This window comes from Saccopteryx bilineata, chromosome 1 (genome assembly GCF_036850765.1).
Source record: "Saccopteryx bilineata isolate mSacBil1 chromosome 1, mSacBil1_pri_phased_curated, whole genome shotgun sequence".
Classification (NCBI taxonomy): domain Eukaryota; kingdom Metazoa; phylum Chordata; class Mammalia; order Chiroptera; family Emballonuridae; genus Saccopteryx; species Saccopteryx bilineata.
The window spans coordinates 157,895,986-157,922,909 of NC_089490.1; the positions used below are offsets into that span (position 1 = coordinate 157,895,986).

The 26,924-nt window shown below is 47.0% G+C and overlaps 1 protein-coding gene across 3 annotated transcripts in view; it reads left to right on the plus strand.

Moving 5' to 3' along the window:
* Window positions 1-5,428: 5,428 nt before the first annotated feature.
* POLRMT (RNA polymerase mitochondrial) overlaps window positions 5,429-26,924 on the plus strand; it is a 44,743-nt gene continuing 23,247 nt past the window's right edge. For all 3 annotated transcript variants that reach the window (XM_066278323.1, XM_066278339.1, XM_066278331.1), the window contains exons 1-3: window positions 5,429-5,588; window positions 6,088-6,186; window positions 22,753-23,360. In XM_066278323.1, the coding sequence (XP_066134420.1) occupies window positions 5,501-5,588; window positions 6,088-6,186; window positions 22,753-23,360 (795 nt within the window). In that variant the 5' untranslated portion in view covers window positions 5,429-5,500. The remainder of the gene's footprint in view (window positions 5,589-6,087; window positions 6,187-22,752; window positions 23,361-26,924) is intronic.

Below are 26,924 nucleotides of genomic sequence, written 5' to 3' on the forward strand. Positions count from 1 at the left end.
CTTGCCTCCTAAAGCAAGTCCGTGGCTCTTCCATTGCTGTGTTAGGGGCGGAGCGCCCGAATGGAACCGCCCACATGGTCCAATAAGAGCCTCGAGGGGGCGGGGATAACGCCGCAGGGGAGCAGCAACTGGGGCGGGGCCAGGTCACGAAAGGCAGTGGGCGGAGGGCGGTGGCGGCTCATTTAGGAAAACCCGCTGGGTTCTCGGCGTGTGTCTGGCTCTGTGGGGAGGGCGGGATGTGTCTGTGAGTCACCGAGTTGGCCTGCAGTGGCTGCAGGTTTAAGTTGGCCGCGGAGACATGGAGGGAGACAGACAGAGACATTGAGACAGAGAGAAAAACAGAGGGACAGAAATAGAGACAGATAGAAACAGAGACAGAGAGAGATAGATAGGCAGAGATAGAAACAGAAAAAGAGAGAGGTCAGGGACAGACTGAGGGACAGAGACACAATGAGACAGAGGAAGACTTGAGAAACATGGAAATAGAAGTACAGAGACTAAGACAGAGAAACAAAGACAGGCTAAGCGAGCTACAAAGAGAAACAGACACTAAGATGAGAGACAGAGATCATGAGATAGGGAAAGATGGCTAAGAGACAGAGATACAGAGAGAGACTCTCAGATATATGAGAAACAGAGGATAAGGTGGACAGAGAGATGGAGAAGTAGAGTGCTCAGGGGTCAGGGATTAGGTGGGAAGTTCTACCCTGAATGTTGACAGTGCTTGTCAGGCCCCTGGACTGGGCATGCCCAGTTGGAACACGTCTGCCCTCCAAATTGGATCTTCCTGAGAACCAGGCCCCTGGGCAGGAGGCTTCACTGAAGGATGGGCATAGGGGTGGGAGGAGCGTGTTAATGCTGGAGCAGATGACTGTTTGAGGGACAGTGTGCACACAGGCATTTGGGTGGGCGGGTGGATGCAGTGTTGTCTATGGGTGATGAGAAGGTGGTCAATGGGAGGATGGATTCATGGGCATGTCTATGGCCAGTGAGTGGATGGCGACCGAGGCCAGCACCTCATCCCCAGCTTCTGGAGCTGCATGTCCTAAGCATTAGGAATGGGGCAGCCCTGTTTATACTCACACCTGCTCATCATTTACAGACACATCTGAGCCCCACTGGGAGCCATCCCATGCCCTTGTGGTGAGTACAGTGAACCTCACAGACTCAAAGCCAAGAGGTACTATTGATGGGTGGGGAAATTGAGGCCTAGGAGGGCAGCAACTTCCTCATGGCCCCACACAGGACACATTCCACGGTTCTAATTCCTGACCCTCTGCTCCCATCAGCCCAGTCATACAGCCATGGCCCCAGGTGGCACCTTTAGATAGCACTAGGGTGAAGAAAAAGTGACAAGGCTGCCCCAGTGGAACACTGGAGGGGTAACTGGTCTGGCCAGAAACTGAGTTTCCATCCTGGTGGTTCTGGGGATTCCCCGATCCCACTTCTTGGCCTCAGGAGGGCCAAACAGGGGCTGTGGCAAATGCCCAAGCCCCAGGACCCTCCCCTGGAACCTTTGGAAGGAGTGCTGTCCTGCCCACACCTTGTTTGGACTTCTGGCCTCCAGAACTGGGAGTCAATAAATTTCTGTTGTTTAAGGTACCAAGTTTGTGGTATTTTGTTACAGCAGCCCAAGGAATCGGATATCATCTCCTTCCATCTAGAGATTCCCACCTTTTTTTTAACTTTCTCAGAAACAAGGGCACTTCTGAAGTCTCATAGAATGACCTACAACCTGAATTCATCTGAACATCCCCTGAATGATTTGGACAAAATATTTTGGGTGAGAACCCGACATACACAGTTTCTAAAACACAGTGTTCCTCAAACTCCAGTCTCACTGTATTCCCCCATTTAATTACATCTTCCTTCACTTACCTTGTGTCTTACTAATGTTTTGCTTGCTTGGGATATTTATTTATTTATTTATTTATTTATTTATTTATTGTGAGAGCTACAGAGAGAGCAAGAGAGACAGGAAGGGAGAGAGATGAGAAGCATCAGCTTGTAGTTGTGTAGCAAGAACTGGCATGCAAATGGAGGATAATAGGTGCCCAGACAACTTAATAGAGGAAGAAGAATTTATTAGTAGCCAACGGAGCACGTGGGCCTAGTAGCACGAGCTCCTCGAAGTTAGATTTCTTACATCTTATATACCTTTTACAGAGTCCATGCAAGGGGCATGTGATTTCTTTGTCTGAGGTTCTACGTGTGCCCTGTGGCTCAAGGTGGGATGGGGGAGTTTTGGCGGGGCAGCAAAGGGGAAAGGGTTTCCAGACCCCTGGCCCTATCTTGTTTCTCTTATAAGTATGTAAGAGTCTCCAGAAGATCAGTTAGAGATCACTTGTTAGAGTTAAAGATGTGGATAATCTGTATTTTATTTCATCTTTTACTCTTATTTACAGAGGGGGAGAGAGAAAAAGAGAGGGAGAAGGAGAGGGGAGCAGGAAGCATCAACTCCCATTGACCAGGCAAGCCCAGGCTTTCAAACCAGCGACCTCAGTGTTCCATGTCGACACTTGATCCACTGCACCACCACAGGTCAGGCAAGATGTGGATAATCTTTAGCTGGCTGAGCCAGTCATTCCTGCAGGCCCCTTCTCCTGCCTTCTTCTGGTTTCTCCCCTCTCAGTTGCAGCACTTTAGTTGTTTACTGATTGCTTCTCATACAGTAGCCTTGACTGACGGGCTACTGTTGAGCCAGTGATCCCTTGCTCAAGCTAGTGACTCTGAGCTCTAACCAGTAACTATAGGATTATGTCAATGATCCTACACTCAAGCCAGTGATCCTGCGCTCAAGTTGGATGAGCCTGCACTCAAACCAGCAACCTTGGGGTTTTGAACCTGGGACCTCGGCATCCCAGGTAGACACTCTATCCACTGAACTATCACTGGTCAGGCTTGCTTGCTTAAATTTTACAAGGAAAAACTGAGCCTGACCGGTGGCGCGGTGGATAGGGGGTTGGACTGGGATACTGAGGACCCAGGTTCAAAACCCCAAGGTCACAGGCTTGAGTGTGGGCTCACCAGCTTAAGCAAGGAGTCGCTGCCTTGGGCGTGGGATAATAGAAATGGCTTCATGATTGCTGGCTTGAATCCCAAGTTTGCTGACTTGAGCCCAACATCGTTGGCTTGAGCAAGGGGTCACTGGCTCGGTTGGACTCTCCCCCCCCCCCACAGTCAAGGCACATATGAGAAGTAATCAATGAACAGCTAAGGTGCTGCAACGAAGAATTGATGCTTCTCATCCCTCTACCTTCCAGTCTGTCTGTCTCTCTTGCTTAAAAAACAAACAAAATAACTTTTATAAGGAAACTTGGTATCACCATCAGGAGTGGTAAGCTAGTGTCATACATCGACACATTGACCTTAAATAAAAATACAAGGAGAAGAACAGATGACCTTAAATAGAAATACAAGGAGAACAGGTGACAAATTCTCAGATCAATAGGATTACAGCCAGGGAGCTGAGATAGGAGTTAAATATAGGTGGGCACCAAGGGACACTTCCTATGTTTCAGCGGATCTGAAAGAATAGCTTTCTTGCCACTAGATCCAAGAATCCAGGACTTAGGAAAATACTGTTTAGGGCAGGGGTCGGGAACCTATGGCTTGCAAGCCAGATGTGCCTCTTTTTTTTTTAATTTTTTTTTTTTTTGTATTTTTTCTGAAGTTGGAAACGGGGAGGCAGTCAGACTCCCTCATGCGCCCGACCGGGATCCACCCGGCATGCCCACCAGGGGGCGATGCTCTGCCCATCTGGGGCATCACTCTGTTGCAACCAGAGCCATTCTAGCGCCTGAGGCAGAGGCCATAGAGCCATCCTCAGCTCCCGGGCCAACTTTTGCTCCAATGGAGCCCTGGCTGTGGGAGGGGAAGAGAGAAACAGAGGAAGGAGAAGGGGAGGGGTGGAGAAGCAGATGGGCGCCTCTCCTGTGTGCCCTGGCTGGGAATCAAACCCGGGACTCCTGCACGCCAGGCCGATGCTCTACCACTGAGCCAACTGGCCAGAGCCAGATGTGCCTCTTTTGATGGCTGCCTCTGGCTTGCAGACAAATCTTTAATTAAAAAAATAATGCCTGACCTGTGGTGGCGCAGTGGATAAAGCGTCAACCTGGAAACGCTGAGGTTGCCGGTTCAAAACCCTGGGCTTGTCTGGTCAAGGCACATATGGGAGTTGATGCTTCCTGCTCCTCCCCCCTTCTCTCTCTCTCTCTCTCTCTCTCCCCTCTCTATAATAAATAAATAAAATCTGAAAAAAAATAATAATAACGTTAAAAATATAAAACATTCTGCCTGACCAGGCGGTGGCGCAGTGGATAGAGTGTCAGACTGGGATGCAGAGGACCCAGGTTCAAGACCCCGAGGTCGCCAGCTTGAACACGGGCTCATCTGGTTTGAGCAAAAGCTCACCAGCTTGAACCCAAGGTCACTGGCTCCAGCAAGGGTTTACTCGGTCTGCTGAAGGCCCGCGGTCAAGTCACATATGAGAAAGCAATCAATGAACAACTAAGGTGTTGCAACATGCAACAAAAAACTAATGATTGATGCTTCTCATCTCTCTCCGTTCCTGTCTGTCCCTATTTATCCTTCTCTCTCACTGTCTCTGTAAAAAATAAATTAATTAATAAAAAAAATAAAAATATAAAACATTCTCATGTATTACAATCCATTCATTTCCTACTGCTCAGGTTCATGGTTGTGGGTGGCTGGAGCCAATCACAGCTGACCTCTGGGACAACACCAAATTTTTATTGGATAATGCGTAAACGTACACAGGTCATTGTATGGCTCTCACGGAATTACATTTTAAAATATGTGGCGTTCATGGCTCTCTCAACCAAAAAGGTTCCCACTCCCTAGTATAGGGCATTTGATATCCCACAGAATAGAAGGAAAACTGAGGCATAAGGAGAGATGAAAGAATTCAGGAGTCTTGGTTTCCAGCCCAGGTTCCTGGCCCTGCTATACTTCTGAGGTGCATGGAAATATCTCTAGGTCTAGGACCAGGCCTAATTGATTCAGCTATTCCCCCTCCCCCCCAGCCAGGAAGGCAATTCCAGGTTTGAGTCAGGTCTGAAGTCAGAGACGCTCAGGGCATTTTGGGGTGGGCTGGGACAGGTTTGGGAGGATGCTGCAGTCTGTTGAAGACATTCCCAGCAAGTGACATCACTGTGCCTCACAGTGGTTCTTTTGGGTCCTCCGAAAACGATTTACATTACAGTCACCTCATCCTTGCACAAACAAGTTCTGTCCCTACCACTCACCCACACATAGAGGGAAGAGCGAATCACAGGCTGCGTCCGTGAATGCCCTTGCGCCGCCTGGGCCCCGCTGCCCTCTGGGAGTTGTGGTTCCGAGGGTGCTTTTCCTTAACATAAAATAGCCCTAAGCCTTAAGGCCCTTCGCAGCCGCCGTAGGCCGTGGAACTACAATTCCTGACCGGCACCGGAGACGCAGGCGCGGAGCGGGAGGCTTGTTGTGTCCGCGTGCGAGCGGCATGTCGGCGCTGCGCTGGGGCCGCGGCGCAGCAGGGCTTGGCTGGGCCTTGTGGCCGGCGGGCCGCCCCATACTCTTGGCGGAGGAAGGTAACGCGGGGGAGATCCGGAGCGACGTCGCGGGTGCTGCCACTCCCAGGCCCCAGCACTGGCCATGACCTTTGGTTTTTCGTCCCCGAGGTCTTGCTACAACCGACCTTTGTTGCGGTTCTGGTGAACCCACTGACACGTCCCCTTTTTCATTCGCCCTTGGCACACTTTTCTGACAGGGGTCGGCAAGACACTTTGACCTTTGACTCTTGGTTTCTTTTGGTGCCTTCTGATCCTTTGTTTACTGTTTAAGGCTCTTGACTTTTGAACTAGGTGTACCTTTAGTTTGAGAAACCCTTTTAACCTCCGGTCCCTCGCCTCAGTTTTCTTAACTTTGATCTTTTGGTTTCTTTCCAGTGTGAAACATGTGAACGGTGAGTTTCCACTGAAAATTCAGGGTTTCTTTGCCCCTGGATCCTGCATTACATGTCCACGTGGGGTCCCCCACTACCACTACATAGAGGCCTGACCCTCTTCAATCTCACCCTCTCTCCCGCAGGGGCCCTGGGTGGCATATGGGGCTACAGAAGGAGCTCGTCTGCCAGCCTTTGTGAACAAGACCGCCGGAGGGACTGGGGCCACGCGGAGCTGCTGGAGGGTGAGCCTTAAGGATTGAGGCCTGAAGCCCTTATATCATTGTCCCATCGTTGGCCTCTTGGATAGGGGTCACCTCCCTGGTTCCTCACAGTGACCCCACAAGAAGGGATGTCAGTCTGTAAAGGGGTGTATCCAATGTGGTCCCACCTCTCTGGTGCTCCTGAGGGCCCACTCCAATGATGAAGTGGTGACCATTTGTAATTCCCTTCTTTCCCAAACTCACCAGGTGCTGTCACTTTCCAGACAGTTGATGCCCAAAATTATGACTGGAGAGACTGGCCAAAGGCCACATGTAACTGCACCTGCAGAGGCAGGATTAGAAACCAGAAGTGATCTGTCTTGCTCTGCCTGGACTTTCTGGAGTTGAGCTCCTGATGGGATTGATAACTTAAAAAGGCCTTTCAGCCCTGGCCGGTTGGCTCAGTGGTAGAGCGTCGGCCAGGCGTGCAGGGGACCCGGGTTCGATTCCCGGCCAGGGCACATAGGAGAAGCGCCCATTTGCTTCTCCACCCCCCCCCCCCTTCCTCTCTGTATCTCTCTTCCCCTCCTGCAGCCAAGGCTCCATTGGAGCAAAGATGGCCCGGGCGCTGGGGATGGCTCCTTGGCCTCTGCCCCAGGCGCTAGAGTGGCTCTGGTCTCCTCAGAGAAACGCCCGGAGGGGCTGAACATCGCCCCCTGGTGGGCAGAGCGTCGCCCACCAGTGCCGGGTGGATCCCCGTCGGGCGCATGCGGGAGTCTGTCTGACTGTCTCTCCCTGTTTCCAGCTTCAGGAAAAAAAAAAAAAAAAGGCCTTTCAAACCCTGGCCAGTGTAGTTAAGTTAGTTAGAATATTGTCTCAATACGCCAAGGTTGTGGTTCCATCCCCAGTCAGAGCACAGACAAGAAACAAGCAAGGAATGAGTAAATAAGTGGAACAAGAAATCAATTTTTTGCTCTGTCTTCCTCTTCCCCTCTATCTCTAAAAATCAATTTTAAAAAAAGGGCTTTCAAGGTGGGAGACAACAAGCGTTTGAGACCAATAAGAATAGTTATTTAGGAGTCATTCATTCAGGCAGAAACCCAAACAATGTTCCAATTGGGAGACAAAAGACTATTTATGGGAAAGGGAAGGGGAACAACTACTCCATAGAAAGAAGTCATTGCTGTTGGTGCAGATAACATAGGGATGCTAATTCTACACATTTTTAATTTTCAGTCTGATAGCCGTCAACCCAGTAGTCATAGTATATATAATATCTGCTTTTTTGTTATTTTTGCAAAAAGTTCTTTGGAATACAGGTCACTTAGGCCCAGTCCAAAGGTTATCTCTGGTTATCTTGCACGGTTCCAACATTCTAAGGTTTTTGTTTGTTTGTTTTTGTGACAGAGACAGAGAGAAGAACATATAGGGACAGACAGACAGGAAGGGAGAGAGATGAGAAGGATCAATTCTTCGTTGCGGCTCCTTAGTCATTTATTGATTGCTTTCTCATATGTGCCTTGACTGGGGGACTTCAGCAGAGCAAGTGACTCCTTGCTCAAACCAGCAATCTTTGGGCTAAAGCCAGCGACCATGGGTCATGTCTGTGATCCCATGCTTAAGCCAGCAACCCTGTACTCAAGCTGGTGAGCCCATACTCCAGCTGGCAATCTCGGGATTTTGAACCTGGGGCCTCTATGTCCCAGCCCGATGCTCTCCACTGCGCCACTGCCTGGTCAGACTTAACATTCCAGGTTTTTTTGGGTTTTTTTTCTTTTTGTATTTTTCTGAAGTTGGAAATGGGGAGGCAGTCAGACAAACTGCATGGGCCCGACCGGGATCCACCTGGCATGCCCACCAGGGGGCAATGCTCTGCCCATCTGGGGCAATGCTCTGCCACAACCAGAGCCATTCTAGCGCCTGAGGCAGAAGCCACAGAGCCATCCTCAGCACCTGGGCCAACTTTGCTCCAATGGAGCCTCGGCTGTGGGAGGGGAAGAGAGAGACAGAGAGGAAGGAGAGGGGGAAGAGTGGAGAAGCAGATGGGTGCTTCTCCTGTGTGCCCTGGCCGGGAATTGAACCCGGGACTCCTACGTGCTAGGCCGACACTCTACCACTGAGCCAACTGGCTAGGGCACACATTCCAAGTTTTAAGGCATGAGATGTGCAAGGTGGCTCCTCCAGGGTTGCTCCAGCTCCATTTTAAAGTAGCTCCATTTATTATTATTTTTTGACATTTTCCTCCTTTTGTTTTTTGTTGAAAGCATTGCTGTTCAACCACTGAAAAGGAGCACTGATGAATTATTAAAAGCATTGTTGGTCTTCCATTGTCAGGTGGCTCATTTTGGATATGTCATGCCATTGTCAGTTCCTTGCCACCAGGAAGGCTCATTCTGGGTATGTCATATCCCATGCAGGAAGAAAAGTAGTTTTTTAGGAGTTTTAGGGCACACTTGAGCAACAAGAACTCCAGAACAGAGGAAGGCTTTGCCATCATATATAAATATATATATATTTTTTCCATCATAGTTCTTTAAGTTTCTTGAGATTTCCTATATGAAGTCTAATAGACCTTCATGACCATTTCAAACCATTGAACAACCATTATCAAAGTGATGTCTTTTATTTTTTTTAAGTTCTTGAGTGTTATTTTTTAGATTTTATTAATTTTATTTTATTTTAATCTTTATTGGTTTTTAGAGAGAGAGGAAGGGAGACAGAGAGAGAGAGACAGGGACATCAATCTGTTCCTGTATGTACCCTGACCTGGACTTGAGCCCTCAAGCTTGGCATATTGGGACGATGCCCTAATCAACTGAGCTACCCAGCCAGCGTAAATTTCACAAATCTTTTATGTTTGTCATAATATAGTAATCCAAAATATATAAAAAATATGAAGTATGAATTTTCCCTCTTATGTTTGTAATAAATTATCAAACTTATGTTTAATATATTTACTTTATTTATTTGATTTTAGAGAGGAAAGGAGGAGAAACATTAATTTGTGTTCTGCTTATTTATACATTCATTGGTTGATTCTTTTTTATTTTAGGTGAGAGGAGGGGATATAGTGAGGCAGACTCCCACACACGCCCCTACTGGGATTTGCAACATAAGGCCTGTGCTCAAGTACCAAGCTATTTTTAGCACCTGAGGCTGATACGCTCCAAAAAAATCTATTCTCAGTGCCCTAGGCCACGCTCAAACCAGTTGAGCTGCTGTGGGAGGGGAAGAGGGAAAGAAGTGGGGGGAGAAACAGATGGTTGATTTTTCTGTGTGCCCTGACCAGGAATCGAACCTGAAACGTCCATAAGCCCTCTATGCTCTATCCACTCACTAAGCCACTGGCCAGGGCCCATTGGTTGAATTTTTTTTTTTTTTAAGATTTTAAAATTTTTTTTTTTTTTTAAATTTTTTTTTTTATTTATTCATTTTAGAAAGGAGAGGGAGAGACAGAGAGAGAGAGAGAGAGGAGAGACAGAGAGAGAAGGGGGGGAGGAGCTAGAAGCATCAACTCCCATATGTGCCTTGAGCAGGCAAGCCCAGGGTTTCGAACCGGCGACCTCAGCATTTCCAGGTCGACGCTTTATCCACTGCGCCACCACAGGTCAGGCCAAGATTTTAAAAATTTGCCTGACCAGGGGATGGCACAATGGATAGAGTACTGGGCTGTGTTGCAGAGGACCCAGGTTCAAAACACCGAGGTTGCCAGTTTGAGCGCGGGCTCACCAGCTTGAGCACGGTGTCGCTGTCCTGAGTGTGGGATCATAGACATGACCTCATGGTTGCTAGGTTGAACCCAAAGGTCACTGGTTTGAAGCCCAAGGTTGCTGGCTTGACCAAGGGGTCACTTGCTCTGCTATAGCAAACCCCCCTCCCCCGTTAAGGCACATATGAGAAAGCAATCAGTGAACAACTAAGGTGCCGCAACGAAGAATTGATGCTTCTTATCTCTCTCTTCCTATCAGTCTATCCCTGTCTGTTCCTCTGTCTGTCTCTGTCACAAAAAGAAAAAAAGATTTTTAAATTTATTCATTTTAGAGAGGAGAAAGAGAGAAAAGGAGGCAAGGTGCAGGAAGCATCAACTCCCACATGTGCCTAGACCAGGCAAGCTTAGGGTTTTGAACTGGCAACCTCAGCTTTCCAGGTTAACACTTTATTTACTGTACTACCACAGGTCAGGCTTTTTTTTTATTATTATTTATGGAGAGGAGAGGAGGCAGAGAGACAAACTCCTGCATGCACCTGGACCGGAATCTACCTTGCAAGCCCACCAGGGGCCGGTGCTCTGCCCATTTAGGGCATTGCTCCATTGCTCAGCAACTGAGCTCTTCTTAGTGCCTGAGGAGGAAGCCATGGAGCCATCCTTAGCAACTGGGACCAACTCGCTCCAATCAATCATGGCTACAGGAGGGGAAGAGAGAGACAGAGAGAGAGACAGAAGACAGAGGGAGCAGTGGAGAAGCAGATGGGTGCTTCTCCTGTGTACCCTGACCAGGAATCGAACCTGGGACATCCACATGCTGTGCTGATGCTCTACCACTGAGCCAGCTGGCCAGGTCCAGTTGATTCGTTTTTGTTTGTTTGTTTGTTTTTTGTATTTTTCTGAAGTGAGAAGCAGGGAGGCAGAGAGAAAGACTCCCACATGCGCCCGACCGGGATCCACATGTTATGCCCACGAGGGGGTGATGCTTTGCCCATCTGGGGCATTGCTTCATTGCAGCTGGAGCCACTCTTGCACCTGAGGTAGAGGCCATGGAGCCATCCTCAGCGCCTGGGCCAACATTGCACCACTGGAGCCTTGGCTGTGGGACAGGAAGAGAGAGATAGAGAGAAAGAAGGGGAAGGGTGAAGAAGCAGATGGGCTCTTCTCCTGTGTGCCCTGGTCAGGAATTGAACCTGGGACTTCCACATACCCAGCAACACTCTACCAGTGAGCCAACCAGCCAGGGCCTATGTTTTAATTTTTATTTTTTTAAATTTTATTTTAATTTTATTTATTCATTTTAGAAAGGAGAGAGAGGGGGGGAGAGAGAGAGGAGAGAGACAGGGAGAGAAGGGAGGAGGAGCAGGAAGCATCAACTCCCATATGTGCCTTGACCAGGCAAGCCCAGGGTTTCGAACCTACGACCTCAGCATTTCCAGGTCGACACTTTATCCACTGCGCCACCACAGGTCAGGCTATTTTTTTAATTTTTAATTTAATTTTTTTTTTTTTGTGAGAGACAGGGACAGACAGGAAGGTAGAGAGATGAGAAACATCAGCTTGTTGGCAGCACTTTAGTTTTTCATTGATTGCTTTCTCATATGTGCCTTAACCTTGAGGGTATTGGCTCCAGCTGAGCTAGTGACCCTTTACTCGAACCAGCGATCTTTGGGTTCAAGCCTGTGATCATGGGGTCATGTCTCTGATACCACACTCAAGCTGGGTGAGCCCTTGCTCAAGCTGGCAACATTAGGGTTTCGAACCTGGGTCCTCAGCATCCCAGGTCAACGATATATCCAGAGTGCCACCTGGTCAGGCGATTTGTTTATTTATTTATTTTTAATTGATCATAGAGACAGAAACATTGATCTGTTTCTTTATGTGCCATGAGCAGAGATTGGACTGACAGACTTTGTGTGTACACATGATGCTCTAACCAACTGAGTTATCAAGCCAGGAATTTTTTTTGTATTTTTTTTTTTTTTTTTTGTATTTTTCTGAAGTTGGAAACAGGCAGTCAGACAGACTCCCGCATGCACCCAACTGGGATCCACCCGGCATGCCCACCAGGGGGCGATGTTCTGCCCATCTGGGGCATTGCTCTGTTGCAACCAGAGCCATTTTAGCGCCTGAGGCAGAGGCCACAGAGCCATCCTCAGCACCCAGGCCAACTTTGCTCCAATGGAGCCTTGGCTGCGGGAGGGGAAGAGAGAGACAGAGAGGAAGGAGAGGGGGAGGGGTGGAGAAGCAGATGGGCACTTCTCCTGTGTGCCCTGGCCGGGAATCGAACCCGGGACTTCTGCACACCAGGCCGACGCTCTACCACTGAGCCAACCGGCCAGGGCTCTTTTTTGTATTCTTGTAGTACAAGTTCCATCCTGTGTTCACCACCATTTTTAGACATCTTCATTTCCAACACTGGGCCATCCATAATAATGCCAGTGGATATGTTTTCTGGAAGATTATCTGCTATTTGTTCAGGAAAGTTATCTGCGGTGATGACCAGCTGCTTGGAGTTAAAGCCAAAGCTCTACATCACTCTGCTGCGGTAGAAGTAAGGCAGTTGCTTCATGACATTGTTCGCTTGTGTCTCAGGCTGTGGCCTGGTCTTCTTGAGGTGATACCTGGATCCCCAGAACAGCGAGGGGTCATGGACGGGTGCTTGCTTGTGGCCATGTGGGAGCACAATGGCCAAGAGGCTCAGTGATGCTCTGCAGCAAGCTCCTAATGCTTCTGACCCAACAGATGCTGCTGGGGTGACTCAGAGGCTGTGTCTTCGCTTTGAAGGGCTAAAATGATTTAAGATCCCTCCTCCACACATCTCTACAACATCCACACACCCCTGCAACATCTATACACTTTATATATACAACTGCCACACCTGCAATTTAACGTCTGCAACTTACACAACCCTGCAACATCCGCCCACCTCCTGCAACTTACACACCTATACCTACACACTCCTGCAACTTACACCTTTTGTAGCTACACACACCTATAGCTACCATACCTGCAACATACACACTCAGAAGTAAGCAGACAGGTATCACAAGTTTAGCCCTGGCTGGATAGCTCGGTTGGTTAGAACTAGAACATTGTCTCAAAGCGCAGAGGTTGCTTATTCAATCCCCGGTCAGGGCACATACAGGAACAGATGTTCCCATATCTCTCCTGCTTTCTCCCTCTCTCTAAAGTCAATAAAATAAACATTTAAAAAAATCACAAGTTTACACAGCAACCTTCTTTTGTTTCTTACTAATTATTATTTTTAAAAAATATATATATTTAGCTTGACCAGGCAGTGGCGCAGTGGATAGAGCGTCAGACTAGGACACATGGGACTCAGTTTTGAAACCCGGAGGTCCTCGGCTTGAGCACAGGCTCCCCAGCTTGAGTGCAGGGTCGCTGGCTTGAGCGGGTGATCATAGACATGACCCCATAGTTGCTGGCTTGAGTCCAAAGGTCGCTGGCTTGAAGCTCAAGGGCGCTGGTTTGAGCAACGGGTCATTTACTCTATTGTAGCCTCCAGGTCAAGGTACATATGAGAAAGCAATCAATGAACAACTAAGGCAGTGTTTCCCAACCTTTTTTGTGCCATGCCCCACCTTAACCTTTCTAAAATTTTTATGTCCCCCCCTATGTAACATATATAATTTTTAACATTAAAAAATTGATTTGGGCCTGACCTGTGGTGGCGTGGTGGATAAAGCGTCAACCTGGAAACACTGAGGTTGCCAGTTCAAAACCCTGGCTTGCCTGGTCAAGGCACATATGGGAGTTGATGCTTCCAGCTCCTCCCCCTTCTCTCTCTCTCCCCGCCCCTCCTCTCTAAAAGGAATAAAAAAAAAAATTGATTTGTTCACTTAATAAACATAAATGATAGGTTCTAGGAAGAAATCACTATGAAACTGTTAACAAAACACAGTAAGTAAAATTTCAAAACATAATGAAAAACAGAAATTTAAATTCCAAATAATTTTAATACAGATTTTTCTATATTAATTTATTATTTTAATTTAGTGTGATCCTTGCGCTTGCTGCTTGCTGCACAGAGATTTTATATTAGGTTCCAATTTGGTTAGCTTTAGTCTCAAGTCTCCACGTTGTGTTATATCCAGCCGATTTCTTTTTTTTATCAGTAAATCATTTACAGCACTAAATCCACATTCAGCTAAAAATGAAGATGGAAACGGTAGCAATAGTTTTCTTGCACATTTGGTTGAATTTGGGTATTTGATTTCTGTTTCCTCACAAAGCCATGCCATCGCTCCTTTGATATTAAATAAAGCTTTAACTGACTCATCATTTTGCAATTCTGCGAGTTCTTCTTGATAGTGCATATTTGATATATCAGACAAATCCACTAACATTGGCTGCATCATCCATGTTGGGAAATCAATTTGTTTTAAATCAGAAAATCTTTCTTTTAAATCAGCCGATAGAATATTCAAATGATTGACAATAACAAGTAAAGCGGTATCAGTTACTTCACATTTTTGGAGCCGATGAAACTGTTTAAAGTTTTTGTTGTTAATATGTTTCTGATATAACTCAATATTGGTAATGAAACCAAATATCTTTGCTTTTTTTTTTTTTTTTCATTTTTCTGAAGCTGGAAACAGGGAGAGACAGACAGACTCCCGCATGCGCCCGACCGGGATCCACCCGGCACGCCCACCATGGGGCGACGCTCTGCCCACCAGGGGGCGATGCTCTGCCCATCCTGGGCGTCGCCATGTTGCGACCAGAGCCACATTAGCGCCTGAGGCAGAGGCCACAGAGCCATCCCCAGCGCCCGGGCCATCCTCGCTCCAATGGAGCCTTGGCTGCGGGAGGGGAGGAGAGAGACAGAGAGGAAAGCGCGGCGGAGGGGTGGAGAAGCAAATGGGCGCTTCTCCTGTGTGCCCTGGCCGGGAATCGAACCTGGGTCCTCCGCACGCTAGGCCGACGCTCTACTGCTGAGCCAACCGGCCAGGGCAATATCTTTGCTTTTGCATCAACAAGAGTTTTATTTGTTCCTTGAAGTTGCTTATTTAATATATTTAGTTTTTCAAAGATATCGGCTAAATAACTCACAAATGCTTTACCGTCTATTGTTAACAGATACTTCATTTCAGGTTTGTCGCTTAAAAAAATCACTAAGAGTATCAAACAGTTCCATAAATCTTTTCAAACAGTTTCCTTTAGATAGCCATCTTACTTCAGTATGAAGTAAAAGTCTCACATGGTCTTCATTTTGTTCTTCACAAAATAGCTTGAAAAGACGATCACATTTGGCACTAGCTTTAATAGCATTAACATACTTTATTACTGTGTGTAATACTTCATTCAGAACAGGCGAGATGTTTTTAGCTACCAAGTTTTCCCTATGAATAACACAATGCACAAGCATCATTTCTGGATTCGCATCTTTCATCAATTTTAAGCAGCCATTTTTCTTGCCCATCATATTGGGAGCATCATCTGCAGCACAAGATGTTATATTTTTCATTGGTATATCATTGACATCTAAGTAGTTTTTTAGCTTATTATATATATCTTTGGAGGTAGTGGTGCTTTCTAATCTTTTACAGAACAACATTTCTTCAGCAAAATGTCCTTTATCAATATATCTTACGTAAGTTATCAATACTGCCTCACTGGCTCTCAAAGTTGATTCATCCATTTGCAAGGAGAATTTTATTTATTTATTTATTTATTTATTTATTTATTATTCATTTTAGACAGGAGAGGGAGAGACAGAGAGAGAGGAGAGACAGAGAGAGAGAAGGGGGGAGGAGCTGGAAGCATCAACTCCCATATGTGCCTTGACCAGGCAAGCCCAGGGTTTCGAACCGGCAACCTCAGCATTTCCAGGTCGATGCTTTACCCACTGCGCCACCACAGGTCAGGCTGCAAGGAGAATTTTCTTGTTTTCAGCTTTTCAATAAGTTGTTTTTCAATATCCTCACTCATTTAGTCTATTCTTCTGCTAACAGAATTGTTACTGAGTGGCATAGCTTTTACATCTTTGTCATCTTTTTTAAGAACTGTTTTAAGAAATGCTGATATTGACGGTTTTATTAAATTCCTATAGTGTGATTTTCTCCAGTTTTAGTGATGAATAAAGAAATTTGATAACTAGCCTCAAGAACACGATTATTAGTTGAAGTATGAGCAGTAAATAGAGACTTTAATGTTCTTTTTTCAAAATTTTTCTTTAAAGTTTTAAAGTAACTCAAGTCTGAATTAATATGAGTACTATGTTTCGCCTTCAAGTGCGCCTCAAGATGACCTCGTTTCATTGATTCATTGGTCAAGCATTGCTGGCATAAAAGACAAAAAGGAATCCGCTCATTGTGAACAGCGGGTATGAACCCAAATTTTAAATATTCCTCTGAATATTGACGAGTTTTTTTCTTGCTTGCACCACTCATTTTACTATGGGCTATAATAAAAATAAGATCAATTAAAAACTAATATTAAAATGTGTTAAAATATATTCAATGTGACATAGAGTAAACGTATACTAAAAATTCATATTTATTTAAATGTATATAACACATTTACTACACTACCACCGCAAATCAAAAGGTATCTATATTTTTTCGACAAAATTTTCTGGAAAGTTATGCTTCTAAAATTAAAATTGTTGCCTGACCTGTGGTAGCGCAGTGGATAAAGCATCATCGACCTGGAACGCTGAGGTTGCTGGTTCAAAACCCTGGGCTTGCCTGGTCAGGGCACATGTGGGAGTTGATGCTTCCTGCTCCTCCCTTCTCTCTCTTTCTCTTTCTCTCTCTCCTCTCTAAAATGAATAAATAAATAAAGTCTTTTAAAAAAATAATAAAAATAAAACAAAATTAAAATTGTCATGCATGCACTATTATAGCCCCAATAATATTTATAAAATATTATTTCTTTCTAGCCCCGATGCAAGAAGTACTTAATAAAGAGTTTAATATTGATAAAAATAAAATCAAATACTTACCAATTATATCTATACTATATATATGTATATTTATTAAATCAACGAGCTTTTACAACAGTTTTTTTTTTTGTTTTTTTTTTTTAATTTTTATTTTTTTTTAACACAGTCGGAGAGAGGGATAGACAGGGACAGACAGGAACGGAGAGATGAGAAGCATCAATCATTAGTTTTTCGTTGCACGTTGCGACTTCTTAGTTGTTCATTGATTGCTTTCTCATATGTGCCTTGACCACGGGCCTTCAGCAGACTGAGTAACCCCTTGCAGGAGCCAGCGACCCTGGGTCCAAGCTGGTGAGCTTTTGCTCAAGCCAGATGAGCCCTTGTTCAAGCTGGCGACCTCGGGGTCTTGAACCTGGGTCCTTCCACATCCCAGTCCAACGCTCTATCCACTGCGCCACCGTCTGGTCAGGCTACAACAGTTTTGACTGACACTTATTTCAAATTAACACCAACTGAATGATGGGAAACACTACAGAAGTTGCGATGGGCCAATTAGGTGAGAATAACTGCGTTGTTCAGCGAGTTTTTAAATTTTTTTTTAAATTTTTATTTATTTTTTCATTTTTCTGAAGCTGGAAACAGGGAGAGACAGTCAGACAGACTCCCGCATGCGCCCGACCGGGATCCACCCGGCACGTCCACCAGGGGCGATGCTCTGCCCATCCTGGGCGTCGCCATGTTGCTACCAGAGCCACTCTAGCGCCTGAGGCAGAGGCCACAGAGCCATCCCCAGCGCCCGGGCCATCTTTGCTCCAATGGAGCCTTGGCTGCAGGAGGGGAAGAGAGAGACAGAGAGGAAAGTGCAGCGGAGGGGTGGAGAAGCAAATGGGCGCTTCTCCTGTGTGCCCTGGCTGGGAATCGAACCCAGGTCCTCCGCACGCTAGGCCGACGCTCTACCGCTGAGCCAACCGGCCAGGGCTAGCGAGTTTTTAAAACGTCCGGGGTTCCCCGCGGCAGACGGCACGCTCCGAGGTGAACCCAGGACGAAGTTTACTTGACGATGCCCATCACCCAGTTGATATCTTGGTCTCGTCAAACGAAATTATACTTAATAATTATTTACCGCAATTATTTAAGAATTGCATTTTTTGTTAAATTTGGCACCGATACCTAGCATTGCATTTAAATGGCCCGGGGCGAAAGAGTTAAAGTGTGGAGACCATTTTCAAATTGCTCCCCTTAACTATCGAATTACCCCCCTGTGGGGCGTGGGCTCCACGTTGGGAAACACCGAACTAAGGTGTCACAATGAAGAATTGATACTTCTCATCTCTCTTCCTGTCTGTCCCTATCTGTCTCTCTCTCTGTCACCATATATATATCTTTCTTTTTTTTCTTTCTTTTTCATTTTAGAGAGGAGAGGGAGAGAGAGAGGAGAGACAGAGAGAAAGAAGGGGGGAGGACCTGGAAGCATCAACTCCCATATGTGCCTTGACCAGGCAAGCCCAGGGTTTCTAACTGGTGACCTCAGCATTTCCAGGTCGACGCTTTATCCACTGTGCCACCACAGGTCTATATATCTTTCTGTCACTGTACACACACACACACACACACACACACACTTATATATGTATTTAAGTTTTATTAGTGGTGGCACAGTGGATAGAGTGTTGACCTGGGATGCTGAGGTCCCAGGTTTGAAACCCCATTGTCACTGGTTTGAGCACGGGCTCATCTGGCTTGAGTGCAGGGTTGCTGGCTTGAGCATGGGATCGTTGACATGATCCCGTGGTTGCTGGCTTGAGGAAGGGGTTACTGGCTCAGCTTGAACCCCCTGGTCAAGGCACATATAAGAAGCAATCAATGAACAACTAAAGTGCTGCAACTCCAAGTAAATGCTTCTCATCTCTCTTCCTGTGTCTCAAAATAATATATATATAATATATTTAATATATTCATCACAGGGGTGCAACCAGAGACTTAATTAAAAAATAAAAAGAAGCCTGACCTGTGGTGGCGCAGTGGATAAAGCGTCAACCTGGAAATGCTGAGGTCGCCGGTTCGAAACCCTGGGCTTGCCTGGTCAGGGCACATATGGGAGTTGATGCTTCCAGCTCCTCCCCCCTTCTCTCTCTCTCTGTCTCTCTATCCTCTCTCTTCCTCTCTAAAAATGAATAAATAAAATAAAATTAAAAAAAATAAAAAATAAAAAAATAAAAAGAAGCCTGACCAGGCGGTGGCGCAGTGGATAGAGCATTGGACTGGGATGCGGAAGACCCAGGTTCAAGACCCTGAGGTCATCAGCTTGAGCGCGGGCTCATCTGGCTTGAGCAGAAAGCTCACCACCTTGGACCCAAGGTCCCTGGCTCGAGCAAGGGGTTACTCGGTCTGCTGAGGCCCATGGTCAAGGCACATATGAGAAAGCAATCAATGAACAACTAAGGTGTCGCAACAAAAAACTGATGTTTGATGCTTCTCATCTCTCTCCATTTCTGTCTGTCTGTTCTCATCTGTCCCTCTCTCTGACTCTCTCTCTGTCCCTGAAAAAAAATGAAATAAAATAAAAAGAAAACAAAGATGACATTATAGCTGGAGAAACAGAGTCCTATACAGAAATCAAGGCAAGGAGAAATCATCTAAGAAAAAATGAAATAGCACAAGGAGAGAGGTTGGACAGCCCAGGTCGGGGCTCTTGGCTGAAGACCTGCTTTGTGTAGGTTTATTGCAGGTACTTCTATTTTTTTTTAAGCTATGATTGAATGTTTTTTTTTGGTTTTTTTGGTGTGTTTTTTTTGTATTTTTCTGAAGCTGGAAACGGGGAGAGACAGTCAGACAGACTCCCGCATGTGCCCGACCGGGATCCACCCGGCACGCCCACCAGGGGCAACGCTCTGCCCACCAGGGGGCGATGCTCTGCCTTGACCAGAGCCACTCTAGCGCCTGGGGCAGAGGCCAGGGAGCCATCCCCAGCGCCCGGGCCATCTTTGCTCCAATGGAGCCTTGGCTGCGGGAGGGGAAGAGAGAGACAGAGAGGAAGAAGGGGGAGGTGGAGAAGCAAATGGGCGCTTCTCCTATGTGCCCTGGCCGGGAATCGAACCCGGGTCCCCTGCACGCCAGGCCGACGCTCTACCGCTGAGCCAACCGGCCAGGGCCTGATTGAATGTTTTAAATTATTTTTATTTTATTAATTTTAGAGAAGAGAGAGAGAGATAGAGAAAGAGAGAGAGAGAGAAGGGGGGGAGGAGCAAGAAGCATCAACTTCCATATGTGCCTTGACTGGGCATGCCCAGGGTTTTAAACCGGCGAGCATTTCAGGTCATTTGTTCCACTGCACCACGACAGGTCAGGCTGCAGGTACTTCTTTTTCTTTCTTTCTTTTTTTTTTTTTGATTATTTTTATTTATTCATTTTAGAGGGGAGGGAGAGAGAGAGAGAGAGAGAAGGGAGGGAGGAGCAGGAAGTTTCAACTCCCATATGTGCCTTGACCGGGCAAGCCCAGGGTTTTGAACTGGCAACCTCAGCATTCCAGGTCAACGCTTTATCCACTGCACCACCACAGGCCAGGCTCTCTTTTCTTTTTTTACACTGACAGAGAGAGGGATAGATAGGGACAGAAAAAAAGGAACGGAGAGAGATGAGAAGCATCAATCATCAGTTTTTCGTTGCGACACCTTAGTTGTTCATTGATTGCCTTCTCATATGTGCCTTGACCGCGGGCCTTCAGCAGACCGAGTAACCCCTTGCTTGAGCCAGCGACCTTGGGTCCAAGCTGGTGAGCTTTGCTCAAACCAGATGAGCCCGCGCTCAAGCTGGCGACCTCGGGGTCTTGAACCTGGGTCCTCTGCATCCCAGTCCAACACTCTATCCACTGCACCACCGCCCTGTCAGGCACTGCATGAACTTTTTAAAGGCTGACCCACATAACTATTTTAATGCAAAGCCCAGATATCCTATTGTTCAAGTAGGGGAAGATTTTGGAATTTTGAAACACATGGTGTCACTCTCCAGTTTAAAATCCTCCTGTTCTTTACTTCTGTGCAGAGTAAACTCGAGTCTGACCAGGCAGTGGTGCAGTGGATAGAGCGTCAGACTGGGATGCAGAGGACCCAGGTTTGAAACCCTGAGGTCACTGGCTTGAGCGTGGGCTCACCAGCTTGAGTGTGGAATCGCTGGCTTGAGTGTGGGATCATAGACATGAACTCATGGTCGCTGGCTTGAGCCCAAAGGTCACTGGCTTGAAGCCCAAGGTTGCTGGCTTGAGCCCAAGGTTGCTGGCTTGAGCAAAGGGTCACTCACTCTGCTATAGCCCCCCTGGGTTAAGGCATATATGAGAAAGCAATCAATGAACAAGCAATCAATGAACAACTAAGATACTGCAGTGAACTGATGCTTCTCATCTTTCTTTCTTTCTGTCTGTCTGTCTCTATCTGTCCCTCTCTGACTCTCTCTGTCTCTGTCAAAAAAGAAAAACAAACAAACAAACAGAAAAAACAGAGTCATGTGCCTACCTCCTCAGCCTCTTCAGGAGGGTCTGTGGCTGCTTCAGGGCTTCTGCCCCTGCTTGTCTTCCTGCTGTCTGCAGAGCTGGTGTCTTGTCTTCTAGGTCAGCTTAGATGTCCCTGTTTCCTCTTATATCTACCTCATTTCCTCTTTAACATTATCCAGCTTGTGTATCTCTCCTCTGTGTTTGAAAGAGTCTCCTGAATTTTGGCCACTCTAAGGATCAAGTTTATGCCTGTCTTTTCATTTTCATGACCCTTCAAGAGCCCCTGCTGTGAGCTGACCTTCTTTGGGGGCTGATATTCTAACAAGAAATGCCAGCAGAAGACAGATGTAGTTGATCTACTGACTGCATATTTACCAAGTCACCTAGCTGTTCAAATTTATTTGCAAGCCCAAATCAACCCTCCAGGTGCTCTCCCTGTTGTGTATACTATGCAGAGCAGTAAGCATTGCAGTTTCCCAATGCACATATTTCCCACTGAGGTGGAACCAAGGACATTTGCTTTGTTCCCGTACATCTTGTAGCTAGTGGCCGTTTCAGGGTGTATTTGGTGCCATGCTTGAACAGTTTTGTGTTGTTTGCTGTTGATTTTACTGTTTAAGTGGCATCAGATGTAGAACCAAGGTGCTGTCCTTTGATCCTGAGCGGGAAGCAGTGCTATGCCTTTTGGAGAAAATACATGTTAAGTCACTTCATTCTGGTGTGAGTGATAATGCTGTTGACTGAGCTTGATGTTTCTGAATCAGCAGTATATGTGAGATCAGGGCTCTTAAACTGATCAGCATATAAAACAATTTGTTGATAAGAAAAGAAATAAAATTATGTTCTGATCAGTTGATGGAAATGTAACTGGAGGCTTGCAGGAGCCCTGTGTTTCCCTGGGAGCAGTGGTTTCCTGTTTGTTATTTCATTGTCCTGGCGACTGTAGGAACAGAATTGCAGAGAACAGAGCTGTTGTTGGTTGTGCTCAGGAAGGGTAGGGCAAGGATGGGCTGGGAGACCTTGGTAAGGGCCTTTCAGTCAGGGAGAACAGCATGCGCAAAGGCCCTGAGGCCATTATAGCTGGAGCAGAGTGAGTGGTGGGGTAATGGAAAGCCATCGGGGCACCTGGGTAGATCTTGAGGACAGAGCCTTGAGGACGTGCCAAAAGAATGGATGTGGAGGGAGAGAAGTGAAGATATTCCTGGGACTGTGGGCTGAGCACCTGAAAGTCAGAGCTCCAGTGGTGGTGGCAGAGATGAGGAAAGGACACCAGGAGCTTGTATGTAACATGAAGTATAAGTGGGGTTGTGTAAAGAGTTGCTAAGTGGGTATGGGGGCCTATGTGCGCAGAAGTCCAGGGACATGTGGGAGTTGTCAGCAAAAACATAAAAGTGAGGCTTCAGTAGCAGGTGAGACTCACCATCTATCTCTTGGCTAGCAGAGTCTCTGGGAGATTAGGATTTGAACAGGGATCCTTTGACATCCTTGCTCTTTGCTTCTCCACAGTGCTTGAGGCCAGGGTGCGACAGCTGCAGGCCGACCATGTGTCAGAGGTGTCAATGAAGCAGGTGATCCTGGCTGGAATCCCAGAGGCTGGTGACTCCCAGCCACCCAAGAAGGCTCAGGTGGGGGATGATGGTGCTGCCCTGGGGCTCAACGGCCGCTGGGCACAGAGGTTGGACGAGGACAAGCATGTGATGCAGAAGCGCAAGCAGCAGCTGGATGCGAAGCGCAAGCAGCGGGCTGAGCAGCAGGCCCGCAAGCAGCAGCTGCGTGTGGAGCCCCAACTGCTGAGTGAGCAGCTGGCAGACCACCTGCAGCGTTGGGAGCACAGTACCCCCAGGAGTCCTTGGAAGGACCAGCTGGCCAGGCTGCTGCAGGAGGCCCCGAAGAGGCTGAGCCACGCAGAGGAGCATGGCCCTGTGAACAGGATCTCCAGGATGCGGCACGAGGGTCAGCAGCAGAGGCTCCTCGCCTTCTTGGAGTGCTGTGTGCTCGTGGATCAGCTGCCCCTCGCCCACCATGTGCTGGTCACAGAGCATAGCAAGTCCAGGCAGAAGGGGGTGCTCACTCTGCCTATGTACAACACTGTCCTGCTTGGCTGGGCTCGCAAGGTCAGTGGGAGGCTGGGTAGGCCACACAGAAAAGGGGTCACCATCTTTCACAGGTGTAGGTGAGGTTAGGGGGGTGAGACTTGCCTGTGGCAGTGCTCAGATTCTAACCCTTGTCTTTTTTTTTTTTTGCAGAAACAGAGAGAGAGTCAGAGAGAGGGATAGATAGGGACAGATAGAGAGGAACAGAAAAGATGAGAGCATCAAACATGAGTTTTTCGCCTGACCAGGTGGTGGCGCAGTGGATAGAGCATCGGACTGGGATGCGGAAGGACCCAGGTTCGAGACCCCGAGGTCGCCAGCTTGAGCGCGGGCTCATCTGGTTTGAGCAAAGCTCACCAGCTTGGACCCAAGGTCGCTGGCTCAAGCAAGGGGTTACTCGGTCTGCTGAAGGCCCGCGGTCAAGGCACAGATGAGAAAGCAATCAATGAACAACTAAGAAGTCGCAACGCACAACGAGAAACTGATGATTGATGCTTCTCATCTCTCTCCGTTCCTGTCTGTCCCTGTCTATCTCTGCCTCTGTAAAAAAAAAAACAAAAAAAAAACATCAGTTTTTTGTTGCGACACCTTAGTTCATTGATTGCTTTCTCATATGTGCCTTGACTGCGAGCCTTCAGCAGACCAAGTAACCCCTTGCTCGAGCCAGCGACCTTGGGTCCAAGCTGGTGAGCTTTGCTCAAACCAGATGAGCCTGTGCTCAAGCTGGTGACCTCAGAGTCTCAAACCTGGGTCATCCGCATCCCAGTCCGACGCTCTATCCACTGTGCCACTGCCTGGTCAGGTCTAACCCTTGTCTTTTAGACCCAAAGCTGAAGTGCTTTGTTACTGTTTTTTTGTTTGTTTTTTACAGGGACAGAGGAAGAGTCAGAGAGAGGGATAGATAGTGACAGACAGGAATGGAGAGAGATGAGAAGCATCAATCATCAGTTTTTCATTGCAAGACCTTAATTGTTCATTGATTGCTTTCTCATATGTGCCTTGACCACAGGCCTTCAGCAGACCGAGTAACCCCTTGCTCGAGCCAGCGACCTTGGGTCCAAGCTGATAAGCTTTTGCTCAAACCAGATGAGCCCGCGCTCAAGCTAGCAACCTCAGGGTCTCAAACCTGGGTCCTCTGCATCCCAGTCTGACGCTCTATTCACTGCGCGCCTGCCTGGTCAGGCTTTGTTACTGTTTTTTGTTTTGTTTTGTTTTTTGTTTTTGTATTTTTCTGAAGCTGGAAACGGGGAGAAACAGACTCCCGCATGCGCCCGACCGGGATCCACCTGGCACGCCCACCAGGGGGCGTCGCTCTGCCGCGACCAGAGCCACTCTAGTGCCTGGGGCAGAGGCCAAGGAGCCATCCCCAGCGCCCGGGCCATCTTTGCTCCAATGGAGCCTTGGCTGCGGGAGGGGAAGAGAGAGACAGAAAGGAAGGAGGGGGGGGCGTGGAGAAGCAAATGGACTCTTCTCCTATGTGCCCTGGCCGGGAATCGAACCTGGGTCCCCCGCATGCCAGGCCGACACTCTACCGCTGAACCAACCAGCCAGGGCCCTTTGTTACTGTTTTAATAATTCTTTTAGGCTTGACAGATATAAATCTCATGGTAGCCCTCAAAAGAAATTTTCAAAATGACTGAAAAGGAAGGAAGAAATCCTGCTTTTGTTTTAGTGCATTTCCTTCTAGTCTGCTGGACCATGGCTGCTGAACCTGGGTGGTGCAAAAGGTACTTTTGGCATTTAAGTGGCAGACCTGCAGACCCTCACCAGGATAATGACTTCCATGGCTTGGATTTAGTTTGCTCCTTTTCTTTTAGTTTTCTGAGGTCAAAGGTTAGGTGATTGTACTGAGACTCTTCTTTCTGAATACAGGCTTTCTCAGCCATAGACTTCCCTCTGGGTGGTGTGTCACTCTCTTTTCTTCATCTCTGAGTATTTTCCAGTTGCCCTGCAATCCCTCTTTGACTCTGGCTGTTTAGAAGACTGTTCTTTACGTGCAGTCCTAATTCGAGGAACCACAGGAGAAACTGCTTAAGGAACAAGGAGCCAGTTTTTATTTATTTATTTATATATTTATATATATTTTTTACAGAGACAGAGAGAGGGATAGGTAGGGACAGACAGACAGGAACGGAGAGAGATGAGAAACATCAATTATCACTTTTTCTTTGCAACACCTTAGTTGTTCATTGATTCCTTTCTCATATGTGCCTTGACCATGGGCCTTCAGCAGACTGAGTAACCCCTTGCTCGAGCCAACGACCTTGGGTCCAAGTTTTGCTCAAACCAGATGAGCCCGCAAACCTGGGTCTTCTGCATCCCAGTCCGATGCTCTATCTACTGAGCCACTGCCTGGTCAGGCAACAGGGAGCCAGTTTTTTGGTTTTTTTTAATTTATTCATTTTAGAGAGGAGAGGGAGAGACAGAGAGAGAGAGAGAGAGAGGAGAGAGGAGAGAGAGAGAGAGAGAAGAGGGGGAGGAGCTGGAAGCATCAACTCCCATATGTACCTTGACCAGGCAAGCCCAGGATTTCGAACCGGCGACCTCAGCATTTCCAGGTTGACGCTTTATCCACTGCGCCACCACAGGTCAGGCAACAGGGAGCTAGTTTTGTGTCAATATACCTACCTACGAGTGAGGATGTCTGTGGTACAGACTTTGATGTGCTTGACTGACACGTAAACAGTGAAGCCTACGGGCAGCCTGGTGACTACCATCTGATCACTATGATGTGATATGGAGATGCCCGATCTCCACAGGTGACAGTCAGCTGGTGTCTTGCTTGCGTCCATCATTGTGGGAGGTGTACTCAGATCCTTGAGTTAGTGGAGATGAAAGGATTGTCCTCTTTGTCTGAGTCCACAAGCCCTCCAGAATCTCCAGCAAAGAGCCCTGTGACAGCAGGGTGTCTTGTAATTAACCTGGACTCATGACACTGTGTGGGTGCCACATGGCTTCTACAGTACTGTTTCTGGGCAGCAGGTGTGTATAGGACAGGGCTTGGTGATCATGCCAGTCACTTCTCTATGAGCCTCAGTTTTCTCATCTGTAAACTGAGGAGACTGCCAACTTCTTGGGACAATGGGGGACTGAACTTAGGGCTTCCAGCTCTATATGTGTGTAGGAGAGGAATAGGAAGTTATGTGAGATTTAAAATGTGTTTTCACATTGATGATGCTACTACTAAAATGCTTTTGAAAAGTGGGACAGACGTGCTTATGTTAGATCAGTGCAGTCCAATACAAATGTCTGTAGCATTGGAAATGTTCTCTTTTCTTAAAATATTTTTTTTATTCCTATCCTCCCTTTTCTATCTCCTTTGGTGACTATCAGCATGTTCTCTGTATCTATGAGTCTATTCCTGTTTTATTTATTCAGTTGTTTTGTTCTTTAGATTCCACATATAAGTGAGATGATATAGTATTTTTTTGTGTGACTTATTTCACTTAGCATAATACCCTTTAGGTCCATCCATGTGGTCACAAATGGTAAGATTTAATTCTTTTTTATGGCTGAGTAATATTCCATTGTATATATGTACCACATCTTTATCCAGCCTTCTATTGATGGATATTTAGGTTGCTT